The sequence below is a fragment of the Myxine glutinosa genome, chromosome 2 (genome assembly GCF_964187855.1).
Source record: "Myxine glutinosa chromosome 2, kmMyxGlut1.1, whole genome shotgun sequence".
Taxonomy (NCBI): domain Eukaryota; kingdom Metazoa; phylum Chordata; class Myxini; order Myxiniformes; family Myxinidae; genus Myxine; species Myxine glutinosa.
Window position 1 is genome coordinate 191196443 of NC_136262.1, and position 19689 is coordinate 191216131.

Below are 19689 nucleotides of genomic sequence, written 5' to 3' on the forward strand. Positions count from 1 at the left end.
CGTCCGCGGCACACTATTGGCAGATGGATGAGACGCGACCAATCAGAGCACGCTGTTCAGTATCCTGCGGTGTTGTGTTTTTGTGCATTTTGTGTAAAATTGTGAAGTTGTTTCAAGCCCTACGATGACGGGTAAACGTTCTGCGTTTTCTAAGGGTTCTGGCACTGAACCTAAGCGCCAGAGGAAGATGCTTAATATCGTAGAGAAGGTGAAACTCCTCGACATGTTAAAGGAAGGGAGAAGCTTTGCGGCTGTAGGCCGCCATTACGGGCTCAATGAATCTACGGTCCGGTACATTAAGAAGGACGAAAAGAATATAAGGGCGACGGCAGCAGTGTCCTTTAACCAGACAGCGAAAAGGGTGGTAACTTCACGCAATAAGGCCATTGTAAGGATGGAGTCTGCATTGGCCCTTTGGATCAGTGACTGCAGGAAGAAGAATATCCCACTGGATACCAACGTTATCCGTGAGAAGGCCAGGCAGCTTTACGCCAAGTTTGCTGAAGGCGCTGGCGACGACGACCCCGAATCCGAACCATCGACCGCATCTCCCACCAAACCAACCAAATTCAATGCCAGCAAGGGCTGGTTTGAAAAATTTCAAAAACGATTTAAGCTAAAGAGCATGGTCCTGCATGGAGAAGCTGCTTCTGCTGATAAAGCCGCCGCCGAGGGGTACGTGAACGAGACGTTCAGGACGATCATCGAGGAAGGGGGTTATAAGCCTGAACAAGTTTTTAATATGGATGAGACAGCCTTATTTTGGAAACGGATGCCGTCTCGCACTTTCATCATGATCGAGGAAGCCAGAGCCCCTGGATTTAAGGCCCACAAAGATCGGGTGACTTTAGTAATGTGTGGGAATGCTGCGGGCTTTATGATAAAGCCTGGTCTTATTTATAAGTCCAAAAACCCAAGGGTCGTCAAAAACAAAAATAAGAACCTGCTGCCAGTGTATTGGATGCACAACCAGAAGTCCTGGATTACGAAACTCCTCACATCGGATTGGTTCCACCAGTGCTTCATTCCCGAGGTCAAGCTTTATCTCGCAGAAAAAGGACTCGAGTTCAAAGTGCTGTTGCTCATGGATAATGCAGGAGGTCACGCGCTCGACCTGTCGTATGATGGCGTACAAATAGAGTTCTTACCGCCAAACACCACATCGCTGATACAGCCCATGGATCGAGGCGTCATTCGCGCATTTAAGGCACTTTATATGCGAAACACCTTGCAGCACCTGGTCGAGGCTATGGACTCGGACGAAAACTTCTCGCTGAAGGCGTACTGGCGTGAGTACACCATTGCAACGTGTCTGCAAAATATTCAGATGGCCATAAAGGAGATGAAGACAGAAACTTTGAATGCCTGCTGGAAAAAATTGTGGCCAGAAGTAGTCCACGATTACGTGTACAAGGGTTTCTCTCCTGACGAAGTCCACCACTCTGCAGTAGATAAGGCAGTGAAGCTGGCAAAATTACTAGGAGGAGATGGCTTCAACGATATGACTCCCGATGACGTTGAGGAGCTGCTCGAGACCCACTCAGATCCGTTAACGGACGAAGACCTGGCGGAGATGACGGTCAGCAAGTGAGGAAGAAGAAGAGGAAGAAGAGGGTCCAGGGGATGAAGAAGAAGAAGGCCTATCACTGGAACGCCTCGCAACCCTAGTGAGAATGGCAAAATAACTTAAGGAAAGGGCTGAAGAATGGGACCCCCAGATGATTCGTTCGTTGAAGTTCAGAAATGTAATCAACGGAGGCATTGAAGTCTATAAAAACCTCCTCGCCCAGAAGAAAAGGCAGCGCCAGCAACTGCCCATCACTATGTTCCTCACCCGAAAAAAGAAAGAAGACACGCCTACGTCTTCAGCACGAAAAGAAGTTCCGGACGACGACGAAGATACTGCACCACCTGACGAGGCGCCTGCTGAAGTGGCGCCTTCAGAAGAGCTGTAATGCTCTTCTTTGCTGTGCAGTACAGTAAAAACTATTATTGATATACTTACCCAGTATCTATTACAGTATTTTCAAATATACTGTACAGCTATATATACACGTACAAATATTTTTCTAATACGTAAGGATGGGTCTCAAAAGTGTGTTTAAGAGTGTAGAAAGGGTTTATAAGAGCATGGGAAAGGTTTATAAGAGTATGGGGAGGGTTTTTAAAGGCTTAAAATATATAAAAATAATAAAATTAATATATGGTTTCTACTTCGCGGATTTTCACCTATTACGGGGGGTTCTGGAATGTAACCCCCGCGATAAACGAGGGATGACTGTATTTGGCTCCATTAATTGTTCCCTCTTTCCATACAAGCCTCCCATTCCCTGCCACTGAAAAGTATCCCCATAGCATGATACTGCCACCACCATGCTTCACAGTAGGGATGGTGTTAGATGGGTGATGAGCTGTGCTTGGCTTCTGCCAGATATAGTGCTTTGAATTCAGGCCAAGTAGTTCAATTTTCGTTTCATCAGACCACAGAATATTTTGCGTTTGTCTTTTACATACCTTTTTACAAGCTCCAGGTGTGCTGTCATGTGCCTTTTTCTCAGGAGTGGCTTCCATCTGGCCACTCTCATAAAGCCTAGATTTATGAAGTGCTGCTGAGACTGTTTCCCTTCTGGCAGATTCTCCCATCTCAGCCAAGGAACTCTGTAGTTCTGTCAGTGGTCATGCTGTTGATTCTTGGTCACCTTCCTGACCAAGGTCGTTCTTGCCCGGTTGCTCAGTTTAGTCGGACAGCCAGCTCTAGGAAGAGTCTGGGTCGTTCCACATTCTTTCCATTTCATAATGATGGAGCTCACTGTGCTCTTGGGAACTTTCAACACTCTAGAAATTGTTTTATACCCTTCCCCAGATCTATGCCTCCTCACAATTCTATCTCGGAGTTCTATGGACAGTTGCTTGGATTTCATGGTAGAGTTTCTCCTCTGACATGCACCGTCAACTGTGGGACCTTGTATAGAAAGGTGTGTTTCTTTCTAAATCATGTCCAGTCAATTGAATTGGCCACAGGTGGACTCTAATCAAGTTATAGAGACATCTCAAGAATGATTAAAGGAGATTGTTGCACCTAGCTCAATTTGGAGTGTCATAGCAAAGGGGTTGACTACTTATTGACTCAATACATTTCAGCTTTTCATTTTTAATTAATGATTTTAAAATTCTGAAAAATAAATTCTATTTTGACATTGTGGGTTATTATGTGTAGATCATTGGCAAAAAAAATCTCAATTTAAGCCATTTTAAATTCAGGCTTGTAACAACAAAATGTAAAAAAGTCAAACAGTGTGAATACTTTCTGGAAGCACTAGAATTGTTCTGTAGCTTTGTATCCTGTTAATAATTTGTCAGCTGAACCTGGAGGATATTAACAACTATGATTGATACTATTCCATAAGTTTCAGAGACACGTGAAATATAATTTGGACCATTAATTTATTACAACTCGAACTTTATTTGTATATAGGGGTGAATGGTTTGATATGGACCGACCCTCGATGATTAGACGCCAAAACAAAAATACTACTTTCGTCATACTGATATTTCATTTTGTATCTCTTTAGGTGATGATTAGGTAGATTATTATGACCATTGATTGACACAATCTATCCACAAGAGGCAATGTTAAAATAAAAAGTCCTTAAAGGATCTTTATAGCCATTATGCTGCTACCTCTTGATGATGTTCTCCATTATTTCTCAAGAAAATATTTTGTCCATCTTCTCATACACATTGAAACCTGAATAGGAATGTATTCATTAGGAAGATAAAGTACTTTACACTTTTTCTTTTTTCCTCCGATTTTCATGATGTTTTATGGATAGATTGTAGATGGTGACACATTTTCTTTATTTACACTCTATCCATAAATGTTGAAGATCAAGGTCATATGGTAGTCTTAAAAAACATGGCTATCATTGGATCATGGGCCAAATATAAGTCGTGGGTGATCACCAAGGGCAACCCTCCACCGACTGGGTAGTTTTTAAGTCGGGCTAGTCTTTTGGGACCCCCACTGCTACCTGCCACATGGTCGGGTTGTCGGCGACTAAACCGACACACTTCCTGGCTTTGCTAGTGGTGAGGGTGACTGTGCCACCCTGCCAAGACTAAAAACAACACCTGACAAAGGGCGGATGAGCTCCCTTCGGGAGCCAATGGCCATCAAGTATGGAGATGGTGTCTCCTCAAACAACACCCAATTGGGGTAAGAAAAAATTATTTTTCCACCTACCTAGTTACCCCTTCCTTGCACAGTGGTCCTGTGAAGGGGTTTCCTTGTTTCAGGACGAGATTAAGGTTTTGCTATTTCTTTCCTGTTCTGATTATTCTCAGTAGCCTTGTTTAGTGCGAATTTCACCAAATTAAGAAAATTAAGAAAAACCAAATATATGCTCGAGGTAACAGAGAGTGGAAAGCAAAGCACAGACAGTGTGGGAGTGGGACAACATGCAGATGGAAAAAGCAAAGGGATGATTGACCAGGAGAGTGGGGAGATGGAAGGAAACATGGGAACCTGCAAGTAGAAAAGGAAGGGATGGGGAAGGTTTAATGAGAGTAGGAAATATGATGGGTATGGTAGAAACAAATCATCGGTATATGGTATGATCACAATAAGCATGGGTAAATTCGTGTTCTATCCTGGCCGGATAATTTTGCCCAAAGAAACACCAAAATGATGCCCTCATATTTTTCAAGATCAGATTATATCAAATCAATTCGCATATTTTGGTGAGATTTTTCCACTAAGGCAAACAACGCCAAGGTTTTGTGACATCTCTCGGAGTTGTTATCCTAATCTAGGTTAATCAGGAAGTGAATGCGTGCTTTTACTTTGTTATACCTTTATCACCAATAACCATTCATGCTCAGTGAATGCATTTAGTCTAGTAGGAAGACTAGGTCCCCCTGCACCCCCCGGAGATATACTTCTAATCAGTGTTTCTAGATTGGAAAAAATGTGTAGAAAATGACTAGCTATGGCCCCAAGCTGAAAAAATGTCCCACATACCATTTTTATGCAAATTACTGCTGCAAATTTTATGCAAAATTATGCAAATTTTATGCAAATTTTTGATGAGGAGTAGAGTTGAGGGGTCTTTGAGGGCTTCATCGAGGTGCTCTCGGTTGCAAGACTGGGTCATTCTGAGAAGCACAGCAGGGTCAGAGATCATGATGTTCTCCTCCTCAGTGAATCTCTCCATCAACAGCCTCTCCATTGCCTCACACACTGTTTTGAGGCAAAAGAGGGACTTTGCGTAGGCCTTTCCACTGAGAACACCTTTGAGAGATCCACTTGTTACTAGTTGTGCCTCAAAGAGAATCTCTGCATATCCAGAACCACGCATCTTGTGTCCAGTGAGCATCCCGATGTAGTTCATGGATGTGTGGAAGGGTCCAATCGTTACTACATGACTAGCAAATTCATTTGGCCAGCGCCAGATGATGGGAAGGGCTTTCATGCAGACACCCAGATCAAATGTATTCAGGACCCATCTCTGACCCACCTCAGCAGTTGCTGCCTCGGAACGCTTCAGTAGCTCACGAACAACTGCGTTGTCTGTGATCGGTCTGTGCCTGGTGCCTGCATGGCATGGCAATGGCCTGCAGCCTGTGCCTGGGCTAGGGGGTTTCACCTCTGCAACTGGTTCTCCCCCACCCAGCAAATCAACAGTCGACTACTGCACGCCTATCCACCAACCGATCACAGACAACGCAGTTGTTCGTGAGCTACTGAAGCGTTCCGAGGCAGCAACTGCTGAGGTGGGTCAGAGATGGGTCCTGAATACATTTGATCTGGGTGTCTGCATGAAAGCCCTTCCCATCATCTGGCGCTGGCCAAATGAATTTGCTAGTCATGTAGTAACGATTGGACCCTTCCACACATCCATGAACTACATCGGGATGCTCACTGGACACAAGATGCGTGGTTCTGGATATGCAGAGATTCTCTTTGAGGCACAACTAGTAACAAGTGGATCTCTCAAAGGTGTTCTCAGTGGAAAGGCCTACGCAAAGTCCCTCTTTTGCCTCAAAACAGTGTGTGAGGCAATGGAGAGGCTGTTGATGGAGAGATTCACTGAGGAGGAGAACATCATGATCTCTGACCCTGCTGTGCTTCTCAGAATGACCCAGTCTTGCAACCGAGAGCACCTCGATGAAGCCCTCAAAGACCCCTCAACTCTACTCCTCATCAAAAATTTGCATAAAATTTGCATAATTTTGCATAAAATTTGCAGCAGTAATTTGCATAAAAATGGTATGTGGCACATTTTTTCAGCTTGGGGCCATAGCTAGTCATTTTCTACACATTTTTTCCAATCTAGAAACACTGATTAGAAGTATATCTCCGGGGGGTGCAGAGGGACCTAGTCTTCCTACTAGACTAATTGTCTGATTTTTTTTTTCCCCCACAGTATATGCAATGGAGATCAATCGTAAGTATTCATTTCCTTGTACTACTTTCTAGAAATATAATAAAGCAAAAAAAAAAAAACTTGTTTTCTGATGTTGAAGATTTAATGCAAAAAAATTGTCTTAGAAAGTAATGATCAAGAATGAATAGAACACGTGCATCGTCTCAAAAGAATCGCAAATAAACTTACAGCGCCACCTTTCCCATTATTAGTCCCTTACCGGTTTCACCGGATGGGACTATAGATTTGCTCTGTCTGTGTGTCTGTCTGTCCATCTGTCCGTCTTACCTGTGTTTTTTGTAGATTTTTTTCCCCCCCATACCTCGACATATTCAACTGAAACTTGGGACAGTACATGGCTTTATTATGATGAGTTACAGAACAAGTTCGAGTTTCAGGGCTTTTCATCAACTTTGTATGCCTCCGCCCCCGAAGGTGGCCGGAGGCATTATGTTTTCGGGTTGTCCTTCCGTCCGTTGTCCGTACGGGCTAAACCTCGTTTTTCTCAGCAACCATATGTCCGATTGAGAGGAAACTTTCAGGGTAGGAGTGACACCCATGCAGAATGTTTTTATGAAAATTGTGATGTCATAGGTCAGGTAGTATGGCAGCCATCTTGGATTAAACGCAAATAATTAAAGAATGATCTCTCGGAAACCGCTGAATGGAAAAATTTGAAACTTGCCACATTGTCAAGTACTCCCAATGGGGAACAAAAACAAGAAACAACAACTGCTGCCGAGTCTGATCCACCTTCTCCATTCAGCATGTCTCCTAGGTAGCAAAATGTTTTCACACCTTCCAGCTTCATGCCGTCTCCAAGATCCAACTCAACATTTCCTCCATCTGCAGCTCCCTCTGTGCACACCTTACACTTGAATGTAGCTGCCACACTGGTTTATTTCCCTCTCAGACCACTACATTTTTGATGAATCCACTCAGTGCACATTGTACATTGAATGGAGTTCACTCCGACACCCTTCCAGCTCACAGCACACGGCCACTTCCCAGTTCTTTCCACCTCACCACATGCTTTACCACTTGCCATCACCTCTGTCTTTCCGATATTCACCTTCAGACCTTTTGCCTCCAAACATTCCTTCCACTTGTTCATCTTCTCCTTCAGTCCATCCATACTCTCCACAATCAACACCAGATCATCTGCATAGAACAACGAACATGGTAAACCCTCCTTTACGTTCCGAGCCAGCACCTCCATCACAGCTACAAATAGTAGTGGACTTAGTACCGACCCCTGATGCACTCCCACCTTCACCTCAAATTCACCACTGTTCCCGTCCTTCGTCCTTACAGCTGTGCGCACTCTCTCATACATTGCCACCACTACTCTGATCAACCATTCCTCCACTCCTAACTTCCTCAATGCCCATGTCACTACTTCACGTGGAACCCTATCGAATGCTTTCTCCAGATCAACAAACCCAAGAAACAACTTCTTCCTCTTCTCCATGAACTTCTCCTGCAACTGCCTTATAATAAAAATCACGTCTGTCGTTCCTCTTCCTGGCATAAATTCAAACTGTATTTCGTCGATCTTCACTTTCTTCCTTATCATCTTCTCCAACACCCTTTCCAATACCTTCATTCCATGCTCCAATAACTTTATCGCTCTATACGATCCACAGCCCAGAGGGTAACCTTTCCTCTTGTATAGAGAGACGAGGGTACTCGGTTCCCAATCCACTGGAATGTGGCCTTCTTTCACCACCAGATTACAGATCTCTGTCATTCTCTTCACACCCCAACTTCCTTCTCAGTTACCTTCTCTGCCGGTCCTAAAACTGGGTTAACCCATAGCAGGATATCTATGTTGCCGGCCCATTCATTCTCTGCATTCAACAGCATTTCCATATATCTCTTCCATCTTCCTTTAATTCCATTGGGGTCCACAACGATTTGTCCCACTTCATCCTTCAAGCAACTCACCCCCATCACGTCACACCTCTCTTTCGCTATCTGCTTTGCAATCCTGAATACCGCTCTCTGACCCTCTTCCGAATCCAAGCGTTCTCCGAATATTTTCCGATGTGCCTCCTGCGCCTTTGCTACCTCTTTCTTTGCAGCCTTCAGGGGCTGCCTTATAACTTTCATGCTCTGCCTTTTCTTCCCCCGTACCCTTCACCTTCTGCCACTCCTTGAACTCCTTCCTCTTCTCATCAATCCTCTTTCCAACTTCATCATCCCACCACCATGTTTCCGATTGCCTTTTTGTCCATCCACATACCTCACCAACGGCTTCCAACAGACTATCATTCATTGACATCCAACCACTTTCAAGCTCAACCACATCATCCTCCACCATACTCAGCCTCTCTTTTAATGCCTCCCTCACTGTAACCTCTTTCAACCTCCACACCTTCATTCTCGGTTGGTACTTCACCCGCCGAGCTCTCCTCGCACCTTTCACCCTTATGTCACAGACAACAAAGTGGTGCTGTGAAACAGCCTCCTTCCCCGGTATCACCTTTGTGTCCCGGAGGTGCCCCCTATCTTGCCTACGCACCATCAGGTAGTCAACGGTTGTCGTAGACCCACTTGACGTGTATGTATCAAGCTTATTATCCGCTTTCTGGAACTGAGTATTATAAATCAACAAACCAGCTCCATCAGCAAACTCCAAAATCCATTCACCTTCTCCATTCCTCACACCATATCTGTAACCCTCATGGACTCCCCCAAAACCATCTCGACTCCTTCGCACATGTCCATTTAGGTCTCCTCCTACCACTTCTACTTTCAATGGGGAACAAAAGCATGATAATGATAACATCATAGGTGAAGTGGTGTACCAGCCAAAAATGTTTTAATCAAATTCCTTTTCCTAAAAATCTGAAATTGCATGCACATGATCTTTGACCCATTTGTATTGAAATCTTAAATTGATGACATCATAGGTCACATGGTTTGGCAGCCATATTGAATTAAACCTAAAACCTTAAAAAAACATCTTCTCCAAAACCACCAAATTGATTGACTCGAAGCTTTACGTGTGTCATCGACAAGGCATGGCGATAAAAAGATGATCGTAAAAACATCATTGGTCACATGGTGTGGGGGCCATACGAGAGTGAAGGAAAATATTAAATAATTCTCTGAAATAATGTCTCTGAAACTGCTTACTCTATTGATGCAAGATTTTACAAATATCATCTAACACCACTGTTGCATATAGTTTGTAAATGATCATGTCGTAGGTCACATGGTTTGGCAGCCATCTTGGATAGAAAAACGAACCTTATTTGATCAACATGAAACTTCACAAACGTGATCCCCTACCCATAAATATGCAGAGTGTACATTTTTAAGGTCATATGTCATGTGGTATGGCAGCCATATTAGCTTGAAAGCCGATATTTGAAAAATTCCCTTCTCTGAAACTGCTTCACCGATCGATGTGAAACTTGTCATGTCTGGTAAAAATGTGATTCTTGAAAACAGCTGAAGAGATTTAAATCAAACTTGTTTATTTTTAGGACAGTGAACATGGCATCCACCCGTTGTGGGACTTTGCGGAGGCATATTGGCACAACATAGTCGCATTGTTCTGGTTTAATATGTTATTGCTTTACTATACAAAACATTGGGACCGGCAGGGGACATGCATTGCAAAGGAATTCTCCCTCATGTTAAATTCAAATTCACCTCCACAATAAAAAAAAAGTTGTGTAATCAGCATTCAATCCTTTGTAGGGTGCTCTTTTTAGAGTTTTTTTTTCTCCTGCTTTTTAAAAGTAGAAGAAACCTTTTGAATAATGCATCAGAAATATGCATATAGCACATCCTATAACCACGTGTTGCGTTTGCCCTCTCCCCCTTACATCTGCCTTTCCTCTACTCTTTTGTTCTACTATTTTGTACCGATGATAACATCGAAAAGTTAATTTCTTGTCAACTTTTTAATTGTTTCCACACAGCAAATTTAGAATTAAACACATATAGGCACCCTAACAAGATGATAAGGTCAACACTTTCTGTGCCATGATATCTTATATTGCTCTTGTGGGTTGGACTTTATAAGGTCGAACAAATCATGCAAAAATTAGGAAAACATCAAAAAGGGTTTCTCAGAAACCAGAAGCACATTTATGAAGTAGAATGGCACTCAATGGAGTGCATACCTCCGCCAGTCTGAACAGTTTATGTTTTGTATCCCATGATAGGCCGGATCTCCATCCGTACCTTAACCAAAATCTAAACAGCTTGGTCTTGTCCACCTACCCAACATGTCCGCAAGGTTTTGGCCGAATCTGTCCATCGCCTTTTGAGATATCCTGCTCACAGACAAACAAACAGGGTTGAATACACAACTTCCGTCGACCTTCGGTGGCAGTGGTGGTGGACACCATTTGCATTTTCTTTGCACTAGATAAATCAGTCAAACATGTTGTAGTGTTGTCAATGTAATTAATATTTACATTTTTCTTTTTCTTTGCCTAGAGCTTATTCTTGCAGCTCTTGCTTTTATTATACAGTACTGCTGAAAGGATGAATTTTATGAAACTGTAATGATCTGATCAATTTTGCTTTATTAACCTGGCTTCCTTGTATGAAGTACTTTGTTAGTAAGAAGCTAATCATGCCACATGTGTCCTCAGCCCCATGTGGAGATAACTTGTATGATGAGGATGGAAAGCGAATGCCACCATGCATTCCTGGAGCCTGGATCTCTCCTGCCATCATGGCTTGCTATCTCCTTGTAGCAAACATTCTTTTGGTCAACTTGCTCATTGCAGTATTCAAGTGAGTTGGGCATGTCACATGTTTAGGTAATGATGTTCATATGCTAAATGTCATGTCCCACTGAGTTTACGAGGGGTGTTCAAAATGTTAACGGAATTGGGTATTCATTGGAGTCTATAAAGCTGCGGTTTTCGTCCACCAACTTTTTTGCATATACAATCCTTGCATACTTTTGGATACCATTTGAAAAACAACATGAGGACGTCAGCACGTGTTGAGTGAATGCTGATGCTGGAAGCCCCCAAAGGCTGTTGCATCACCGGCATGCAGCAGCAGCTTTGTATTGGCTTCTTCTTAATAACTTTAAAGGTGGCTCATATTCCTGTGTGTTGCTGTGCTCTGAAACCCCCATCTCACAACCATGTGCTTCTCATTTGCATGTGCCTTCTCCAGCATCTTCTCAGCCAGGTAGCAGGTACATTCCATCTTTGTCTTACCATGTGACAGGTGTTGCCTCATGTAAACCTCTGCTATGTTTGTTGTATCCGTTGGGTGATCGGATATCACTGGTTGGTTTCCTTGCCGCCTGTCATGGGTGACCGTGTTCAATGACATAGGCACATTGTAGCGGTCAAATATGAGGGGCACTTCATCCACGTGCTGTATCTCTCCAGTATATGGATGGTGAAGTGATCAGCCAACTTGCCGCAATTCTTTATGCGGTCTTGCTTTTCCAATGATTGGACTTCTGCCATTGCATACATACAGAATCATGGGACATGTAGATTCGTGTTCACAACCCAGTTGCCATGCAGAAACTCCTGGCAGATGTTAGTATCCACCTCCTTCAGTGATTCGATGTCTGCTTGGTGCAGTACTGTACAGTGGGATCATCAATGCATAGATAAGCTTGGCCTTAGCAAAATGGTGCTTGGTGAATGCCTCGAGTTACATCATATGTAGTGTCCAGTCACCTGTTGAAGATAAGACGTCACTCAACATTGTGCATGAGCTAAAATACGTGATGTACACAGATGTATATTGTGTATATTCCTGTTGGAATCCATTGGGCTGAGCCTGCATGGGTTCTAAATCACATCTCGAACAAACAGATACATTTATTAAGTTAAGCCTGGATTTTGACAGCTTCACTTGGAGAGGGTTAATCAAGCAACATGTGCATCTTGTCGGAGCTGAAGAGGGTTGGAAGGCTGAGGGAGAAAGATCGGAGAAACTACTGACCAGTCTGCTCTGTTGGACCAACAGGCCTTGTTCTTTGCCTTCACCATCGCAGATGCCAATTATGTCAACAGCTTTAGATTCCAGAGAATCCAGTAGAGACAGGCATATGGCAGGGCTACCAATTCATAGGGGAAAGCAAAACTCTGCAGAACTATCGTCAAAGGCCTTTGAGAAATTCTGATTTACCAAGGAAAGACTTGGCACAATAGAGGACTCCTAGTCAGCGGCTTGCTTTGGAAGCAAGCTTTGATACGTGATCTGCCCAGAAGATGTCATGGTTAATGGTGAGGCCCAACATTTCAAATGACTGTCTCTCACCAGGTGGTTTATCATGGAAATTAGTATGTGGGTGATGTCAGATTATAATCATTCCAGAAGATAGTATGAGAATGTGAGGTTTGCTGAGATTGAATGACATTTGAAGTGTCAGACCAGCAACTGATCCCCATCAGGTCAGCAGAGAGGGAAAAAGCTGCTGCTGGCTTATTGGCCAGATGCATTATCGTACGGCATGATGTGGAATCGGTAGGAACGAGGGTTCTCCAGACTCCAGAGCATCAGAGAGATCATTTATCTACTCGTATGAGGAACAAGACTGGAGCCAAGACACTATACCTCTGCACCATCCTGCTGGATGAACAAAAACAACAACAACAACAACAACAATAATAATAGCAATAATAATTCAGTACTTCTCTCAAACTTTGTACAACTCGTTTGTGAATGTTTCAGGAGCTGAGAACGTATTCTGGACAGGTCGCTACTCCATTCCAGGGTTCTGTCGATGCATTTCTCATTCAAGGCAGGAATTTAGAATTGGCCCAGGGTACTAGAACACAATTATCCGGTATTTTTGAGAAGGTAGTCTCGTATCTTTAATAGCCACCTTAACCTCACTTGCAACATCAGACCTGCAAAACACCAGAATGACTCTTTATAGTTATTAGACTAAACTGCTCAAAGAGGACTATGCTTCCTTTGAGATATCTTGCCATTTCATTCGAAGGAAGTTTGGGAGGGAATTGAATTGCCTAACTTTTCTGTCTTCTACCGACTCCTCTTCGGCCAGGTTCCCCCAGCTCTGTCTGTACGCTGTCCCCCAAATATTCCTACAGGTCGCACAAGAGCTGCCTGCAACCCTCTTCTGGAGAAACTGACAAAAACAAGACTCTCTATTCACCTTCACTCTTTCATTCCTCTTTTCTCCCGCCTCTGGAACAAACTCCCTCACGCTATTCAATCCCACTCCTCCCTCCAGCTCTTTAAAACAGCTGTTCACCACCATCTCTTATTTTCCCCCATTCAAAACCTTGATCTTTTCTACCCCCGTTAATTCACCCCTAAACCACTTTTTTGAAATTCCGACTTCTTTCCTGGAAGTCCGAGGAGTGCCCATGTGTTTTATACCTTCCCGCCCCCCCCCCCACCCCCTTGACGTGCCTCCTCCCCCCCCAAGCCCTCTCCCTCCCACAGATCTCCCGATGTCCCTGCTCTCAAATGTTGTACTTGTGTGCTTCCCTCTCTCTCCCCATCTTGTCTCCTGCTCCCTTTATCTCATGTTTTATGTGTCAGTTTGTATTTTTGTGATTAATGTTAGCTCTTACACGAGCCTCGATGTTGTATACAAAAAAAACTAAAAAAAACTTGCTATCCAGACATGGTATTTTTACCTGTCGAACAACAGCTTCAATCCTAAACACATTAACCAGTGAAGTCACAATATAATCCTTTTTTCTTTTTGCTTATTTTACCCTTTCCACAGCAACACTTTCTTTGAAGTAAAATCGATTTCCAATCAGGTATGGAAGTTTCAGCGATACCAACTAATCATGGCATTTCATGAACGACCAGTGTTACCGCCGCCCCTCATCATTTTCAGCCATCTTACCATGATCCTTTGCTGCTGCTGTCACCAACACTGCTGTTGCAAGTGCCAAGGCAACAAGGATGACAAGGACAGTGGCTTGAGTATGAATGTTTCCATTTGTAATTATTGCACTTTATATTTCTTAGAGCCTTAAAATATAAAGCAGGATGTTTTCAATGAACTGCCAGCAGGAAACAGTCACTCTGGTTCTGGTTTTACTTGAAACATCTTTTATTGGAGAGTGAAAAGTTACTGTTGTGGTTGTAGCCACCATCCAATCACTGGATAACCTTTGACCACCATCCAATGATAGGTCGATAGATAAACTCGTATTTATTTACCAAATGAACTTTGAATACCAGTAAATACCAGTAAAATGAAATGCAATATCGAAATGGATTATTTCAAATTTTAATTGGAACAACATATCTGCCTAGATTATATAGAAGGATTAATCAAAGTGCTTAGAAAAATAAAGTGAATAATAAAGTCGACGGTTTTCTTTATTTTCTGCAACAAGGTGTTCAAAACATATAACATGGTGATCGTTTAGATTTTAGGACATTAAAAGATATTTTAATCTAAATCCCATGGGAGAGCTTGTGAACATTATCAGAGAAAGACATTCAGAGTTTTCAATGTCATCCCCCATCCATACTCATGAGAGCTTCTACCCCAAACGAACCTCATTCTGAAACACTCCATTTTTCCAAGTTAGATTTCACTCCTCTTCCCTTTTATTTGTTAGTTGGTTGTCGTTGTTTGTTCCTTTTCTGTTCCATCCGCACTTTCCCCTCCCTCTTTTTGCTGTGTTTCATTCAGCTTGTGTGCAGCTTGCTCACCCGCATGTGTTCTTCTCCCCCTTGATCTCATTCTCACCATCCCCCCTTTCCATTTTGTTCCTTTCCATTCTGCCCTAGTTCTTCCATGAGCCATGCATACACAAAAAGGTATTTCACATGAATTACAAGGATATTGGCAGACAATGGATATATCAACATAGTATACGGGTTTTAAACCTGGTTCTCTGAATCATGAGCCATGTGCTCAGTGGGAAATAACAACAGGCAAACATTTAGTTTATCTCTTCTTCTTCTTCTGATTCTTCTTATTATTATTATTATTTAACAGAGGCAAAACGTGGGAAATTTAACAGAGGGAGTGCGGGGGGCTCGATTCACTTGAAGTAGTATAAAACCAACACCAGGCTCTTTCTTTTCATTAAAATGGGATTTCTTGAAAAAGAAAATACGGGGATAAGGTTGAAAAAGACACTGAGTAAATAAATGGGACAAACCAAGCAGTCCAGTGCCGACGCCAGTCGCATTCAGCCAAGACGAATTTTCTGGTGCTCAGATTTTCTTGCACACAAGTGTTGCCATTATACAGCCATGTTACATAGAAAATGTATTAAAAAAAAAAAAAAGGAAAAGCTGGTGTTCCATGCAATCTACTTCCATTAATCCACCTCAAGATCCATTAATCCAACCCACCTCCTTCAAATTCCGTTTTCTTTCCTGAAAGTCCGAGTAGTGTCCATCTTGTTTATCCTGTCTACCTGGCCCCAGCCCTCTCTCTCCACAGATGTCCCTGTTCCCTACTGTTGTTGTACTTCCCTCTCCTTCCCCCTCTTGTCTCCCACTCCTTTTATTACATGTTCTATGTGTTAGCTCTTACACAATCCTAGACTAAATATACAAAAAAAAATCTCTGTCAACGTTCTGCAAATTCGGTAAATATTCTCTGTCTCAAGTTACATGGATCACAAAAAGAGTAAGTGAACTCATTTCCATCGAACGCAGAATTTGAACCCGTAAGTTTGGACTCGTGTAGCTAGATCCTTAAGCTATTAAAGTTATGGATTATTGATTTAACAATCAGCGTTTACTTTTCAGAGCTGTTTCTGAATGATGAAGAGATGATGAAATTGCACAATTTTGAAGAGCACTGTGTGGAGGAGTACTTTGCAGAGAAGAACGATCGCTTCAGTTCCTCTTCAGCTGAGCGGATTCGTGTTACCACACAAAGGTGCATCTCACAGTACAAGGAATTAAGAGTGTTAAAAACTTTTACATGCTTGTTCTCCACTGATGCGTCAACATCATCTTCGTGCTCGATAACCACTTTTTGGCACTGACAAAATTCACGATTGAGTACAGATCATAAGGTAAAACTAGGATCAATATTTCAGTTCAGCTATGCATATGCCATCTATACATGAATGTGTGCTGAAAACTACAGGAAGCATTGTATACTGTACAAAGTAAATTTTCTCCACTGTTCTTGTGATGGCAGGGTAGAAAACATGACAATACGACTCGAAGAAATGAACGAAAGTGAGCGCTTTATGAAAGCCGCCATTCAAGCAGCTGATCTACGTCTGGGAAGATTTGAACAGTTTTTTGAACGTGTGACCATATCCCTCGAAAAAATATCTGGACTTTCTTCCTTGGATCTAGAACGATCTCGGTCATCGACTTCATCATTAGAATGTGCAGACTCTGCTTTATTTACAAGCGAAGACGGTAAAAAGGGTGCGCCTGACAATTCAGCACCTGCAATGGCATTCCACTGCAGTGAAGCAGGTGATGGCAATGTGTTTCTTGATGACTTGCATAGCAGTATTGCTGCATCTGCTTTTGATCAAAACAAAGCAGAATTCAGTAAATTTGACTCTACAGAATCTCATTCTCCACCACGTCCAGCAAAGCACAAAAGCTGTTCCTTTCACGCACCAAAAAAGCATACAAGCATTGCATACAAGATTGGAGGTTATCCTAAAAGAAGGTCAAAAAGCATTTATCACCATAAGGTTCAAAACATGAATGTCAAAGACAACAACCTCTTGGCCCACAAGGCCTGTGGTGTGAGTGATGATAACAATGCGGAATGTTTGGTTGATTTTCACGTTTCTATATCTGCGGACGATTCGGCCATTGCTACGCCAGAAAGTGATGCACCAAAATGTACGTTTTTCAAAACTTCAGTCATCTAAAGTCGCAAAGGAATGCGGAAATAAGCACCTCATTTGTCCCAACTCTTCAAATCGCGTCTGGCCTTGCCATGTATTTTCTTACCATAATCGTTTTCCATTTTGGAAATCAAAAAGCAGTTCCTGCTTGGAAACATTTGGCCAAGTAGTAGCATTACAGGAGGAGCATTGTTGGACAAAATCAAGGAGTATGGTAGTTGCGGTCCCACAAAACCAAGGTGCACCTTGCAAAGCACAGAATCAACAACGGTTTTTTGCGGAACCAAACTGCACCACCATGCCCAATATGGATGACTCGAGGTGTGCTATGCTGAGAAAAGGCTCTGCCATGTTGCAGTGCTCCCTTGTGAAAGACGAAGGGGGGACTTTTCGAGAAAAAGCGTTTGAGCGAGGAAACTCTGAAGATTTTACTCTGCCTCGAGGTTCAGATACTTACGGAAGATGATCATGGAGGATCCAAAGAAAAAATGGAACTGGAGGAGCGTATACGCGAAGTTTGCACATGCCTCTTTTACAAAGAATGTCACGTAAGAACAGACACAAGTAGATGAACTTCGGTTCTTCTTATCGGAGACATTTGATAACTGTTGCAATGAACGGTAACTTAACTAGAGGAACTATATTATGGAACTGAAATTAATTAAATATAAATCCTCATTGTTTTCCTGAAGATAATGTTTTGGTGCTCCTCCTCCTCCAAAACCTCCCCTCTCCCCCTTCCACCTCATCCCCCCTTACCTTTCGACTCCTGAGTAAAGACTGAATGTATACAGTGGTCTCTGTTTCCCACCCAAGTGTTAGAAATGCAATTTGATGTGTAATGTGTGTTATACCTCTCCTCTCCCCCCCCCCCCCCCACCTCCACCCCCCTCCTCTTCCCATGCCTCCTGCCCCCAAGCCCTCTCCCTCCCACACTTCTCCCTGCTCTCAAATGTTGTGGTTGTGTGCTTCCCCTTCTCTCCCCATCTTGTCTTCCGCTCCCTCTTTTTGTATATTTTGTTTGTCTGGTTGATTTGTTTGTGAAATAAATGTTAGCTCTTTCACGAGCCTCGATTAAGTATACAAAAAAAAAATAATAATAAAAAAAAAAGTGACAATCTATATCATTTCGTAAAGTGTTTGTATATGTTGTTTATCATTTCCTTTTCTCTTACCATTATAGGTTTGCCTACCTGGTGTATCCTCTGTTTAAAAGGCCTTTGATTTTATGATCTCTTTTATGCAGTTTCCTGAACCTACTATTCTTGTTGAAAAACAAAAAAAACTACATTACATTTTTTGTGTTTGATGATTTAGTGATGTATGGACATTCAAGGTCGAATGGTAAAATTCAATGCACACTTTGCAGAGTTTGGAAAACAATTACGATGCTTGAAGATTTCTGGAAAGATGTTTGTTTCATAATAAAATACTGGGCTGCTCTTTAAAAATCTTCTAATCAATATATCTAATTGCTGTTGATTAGCCCAGCAAAGTTCTGCTTGAACAGGCCCTTAAATTTAAGATGGGGTACTCTTGCCTTAGTAAAGCAAGGTGTGTGTGTGTGTGTGTGTGTGTGTGTGTGTGTGTGTGTGTGTGTGTGTGTGTGTGTGTGTGTGTGTGTGTCAGGCAAACACAGTAGGGAGTGGGCCAGTCCATGTGGAAAAAATTGGTGCTCTGACCGTGATCGTGTTGTGCTGAGAAATCTGGCAGCAGACACCGTGTGGGAAAGATTTGGCCCCTGACTTGCATTGGGGCGGATTGGGAGGGTGGGGGGGGGGGGGGGGAGTGGTGGAAATACAACCACAGCAAAGAGACATCCCTGGTAGTTTTACATAATAAGATTTCTCTAAACATCCCTATCCTGAAGCTCTGGCAGAGATGGCTTGGTTGCAGAGATTTTTTTTTTTTTTTTGTATGCTGAATCGAGGCTCGTGAAAGAGCTAACATTTATTTCACAAACAAATCAACCAGACAAACAAAATATATAAAAAGAGGGAGCGGAAGACAAGATGGTGGGGAGAGAAGGGGAAGCACACAAACATAACATTTGAGAGCAGGGAGATGTGTGGGAGGGAGATGGCTTGGGGGGAGGAGGCGTGGGAAGGGGGGGGGGGGGGGGGGGAGAAGTATAAAACACAAGGACACCAAGGACTTCCCGGACAGAAGTTGGTATTTCAAAAAAAGTGGATTTGGGGTGAAATTTGCGGGGCAGAAAAGATCAAGGTTTTGGATGGGGGAAGATAAGAGATGGTGGTGAACAGCTGTTTTAAAGACCTGGAGGGTGGAGTGGGATTGAAGAGAGTGAGGGAGTTTGTTCCAGGGGCGGGAGAAAAGAGGAATGAAGGAGTGAAGGTGAGCAGAGAGTCTTGATTTTGGCAGTTTAACCATAAGAGGGTTGCAGGCAGATCTTGTGCGACCTGTAGGAATATTTGGGGGACAGAGCCCAGAGAGAGCTGGGGGGCTGGGGGGGGCAAGGCCAG

At 42.9% G+C, this 19689-nt stretch overlaps 1 protein-coding gene across 1 annotated transcript in view; it reads left to right on the plus strand.

The window, feature by feature from the left end:
• Nucleotides 1-18657, plus strand: part of LOC137412439 (transient receptor potential cation channel subfamily M member 1) — a 164863-nt gene extending 146206 nt beyond the window's left edge. The window contains exons 23-27 of the mRNA XM_078772685.1: nt 6426-6446; nt 11042-11186; nt 14131-14336; nt 16131-16263; nt 16531-18657. Of these exons, the coding sequence (XP_078628811.1) occupies nt 6426-6446; nt 11042-11186; nt 14131-14336; nt 16131-16263; nt 16531-17230 (1205 nt within the window). The 3' untranslated portion in view covers nt 17231-18657. The remainder of the gene's footprint in view (nt 1-6425; nt 6447-11041; nt 11187-14130; nt 14337-16130; nt 16264-16530) is intronic.
• Nucleotides 18658-19689: the final 1032 nt, after the last annotated feature.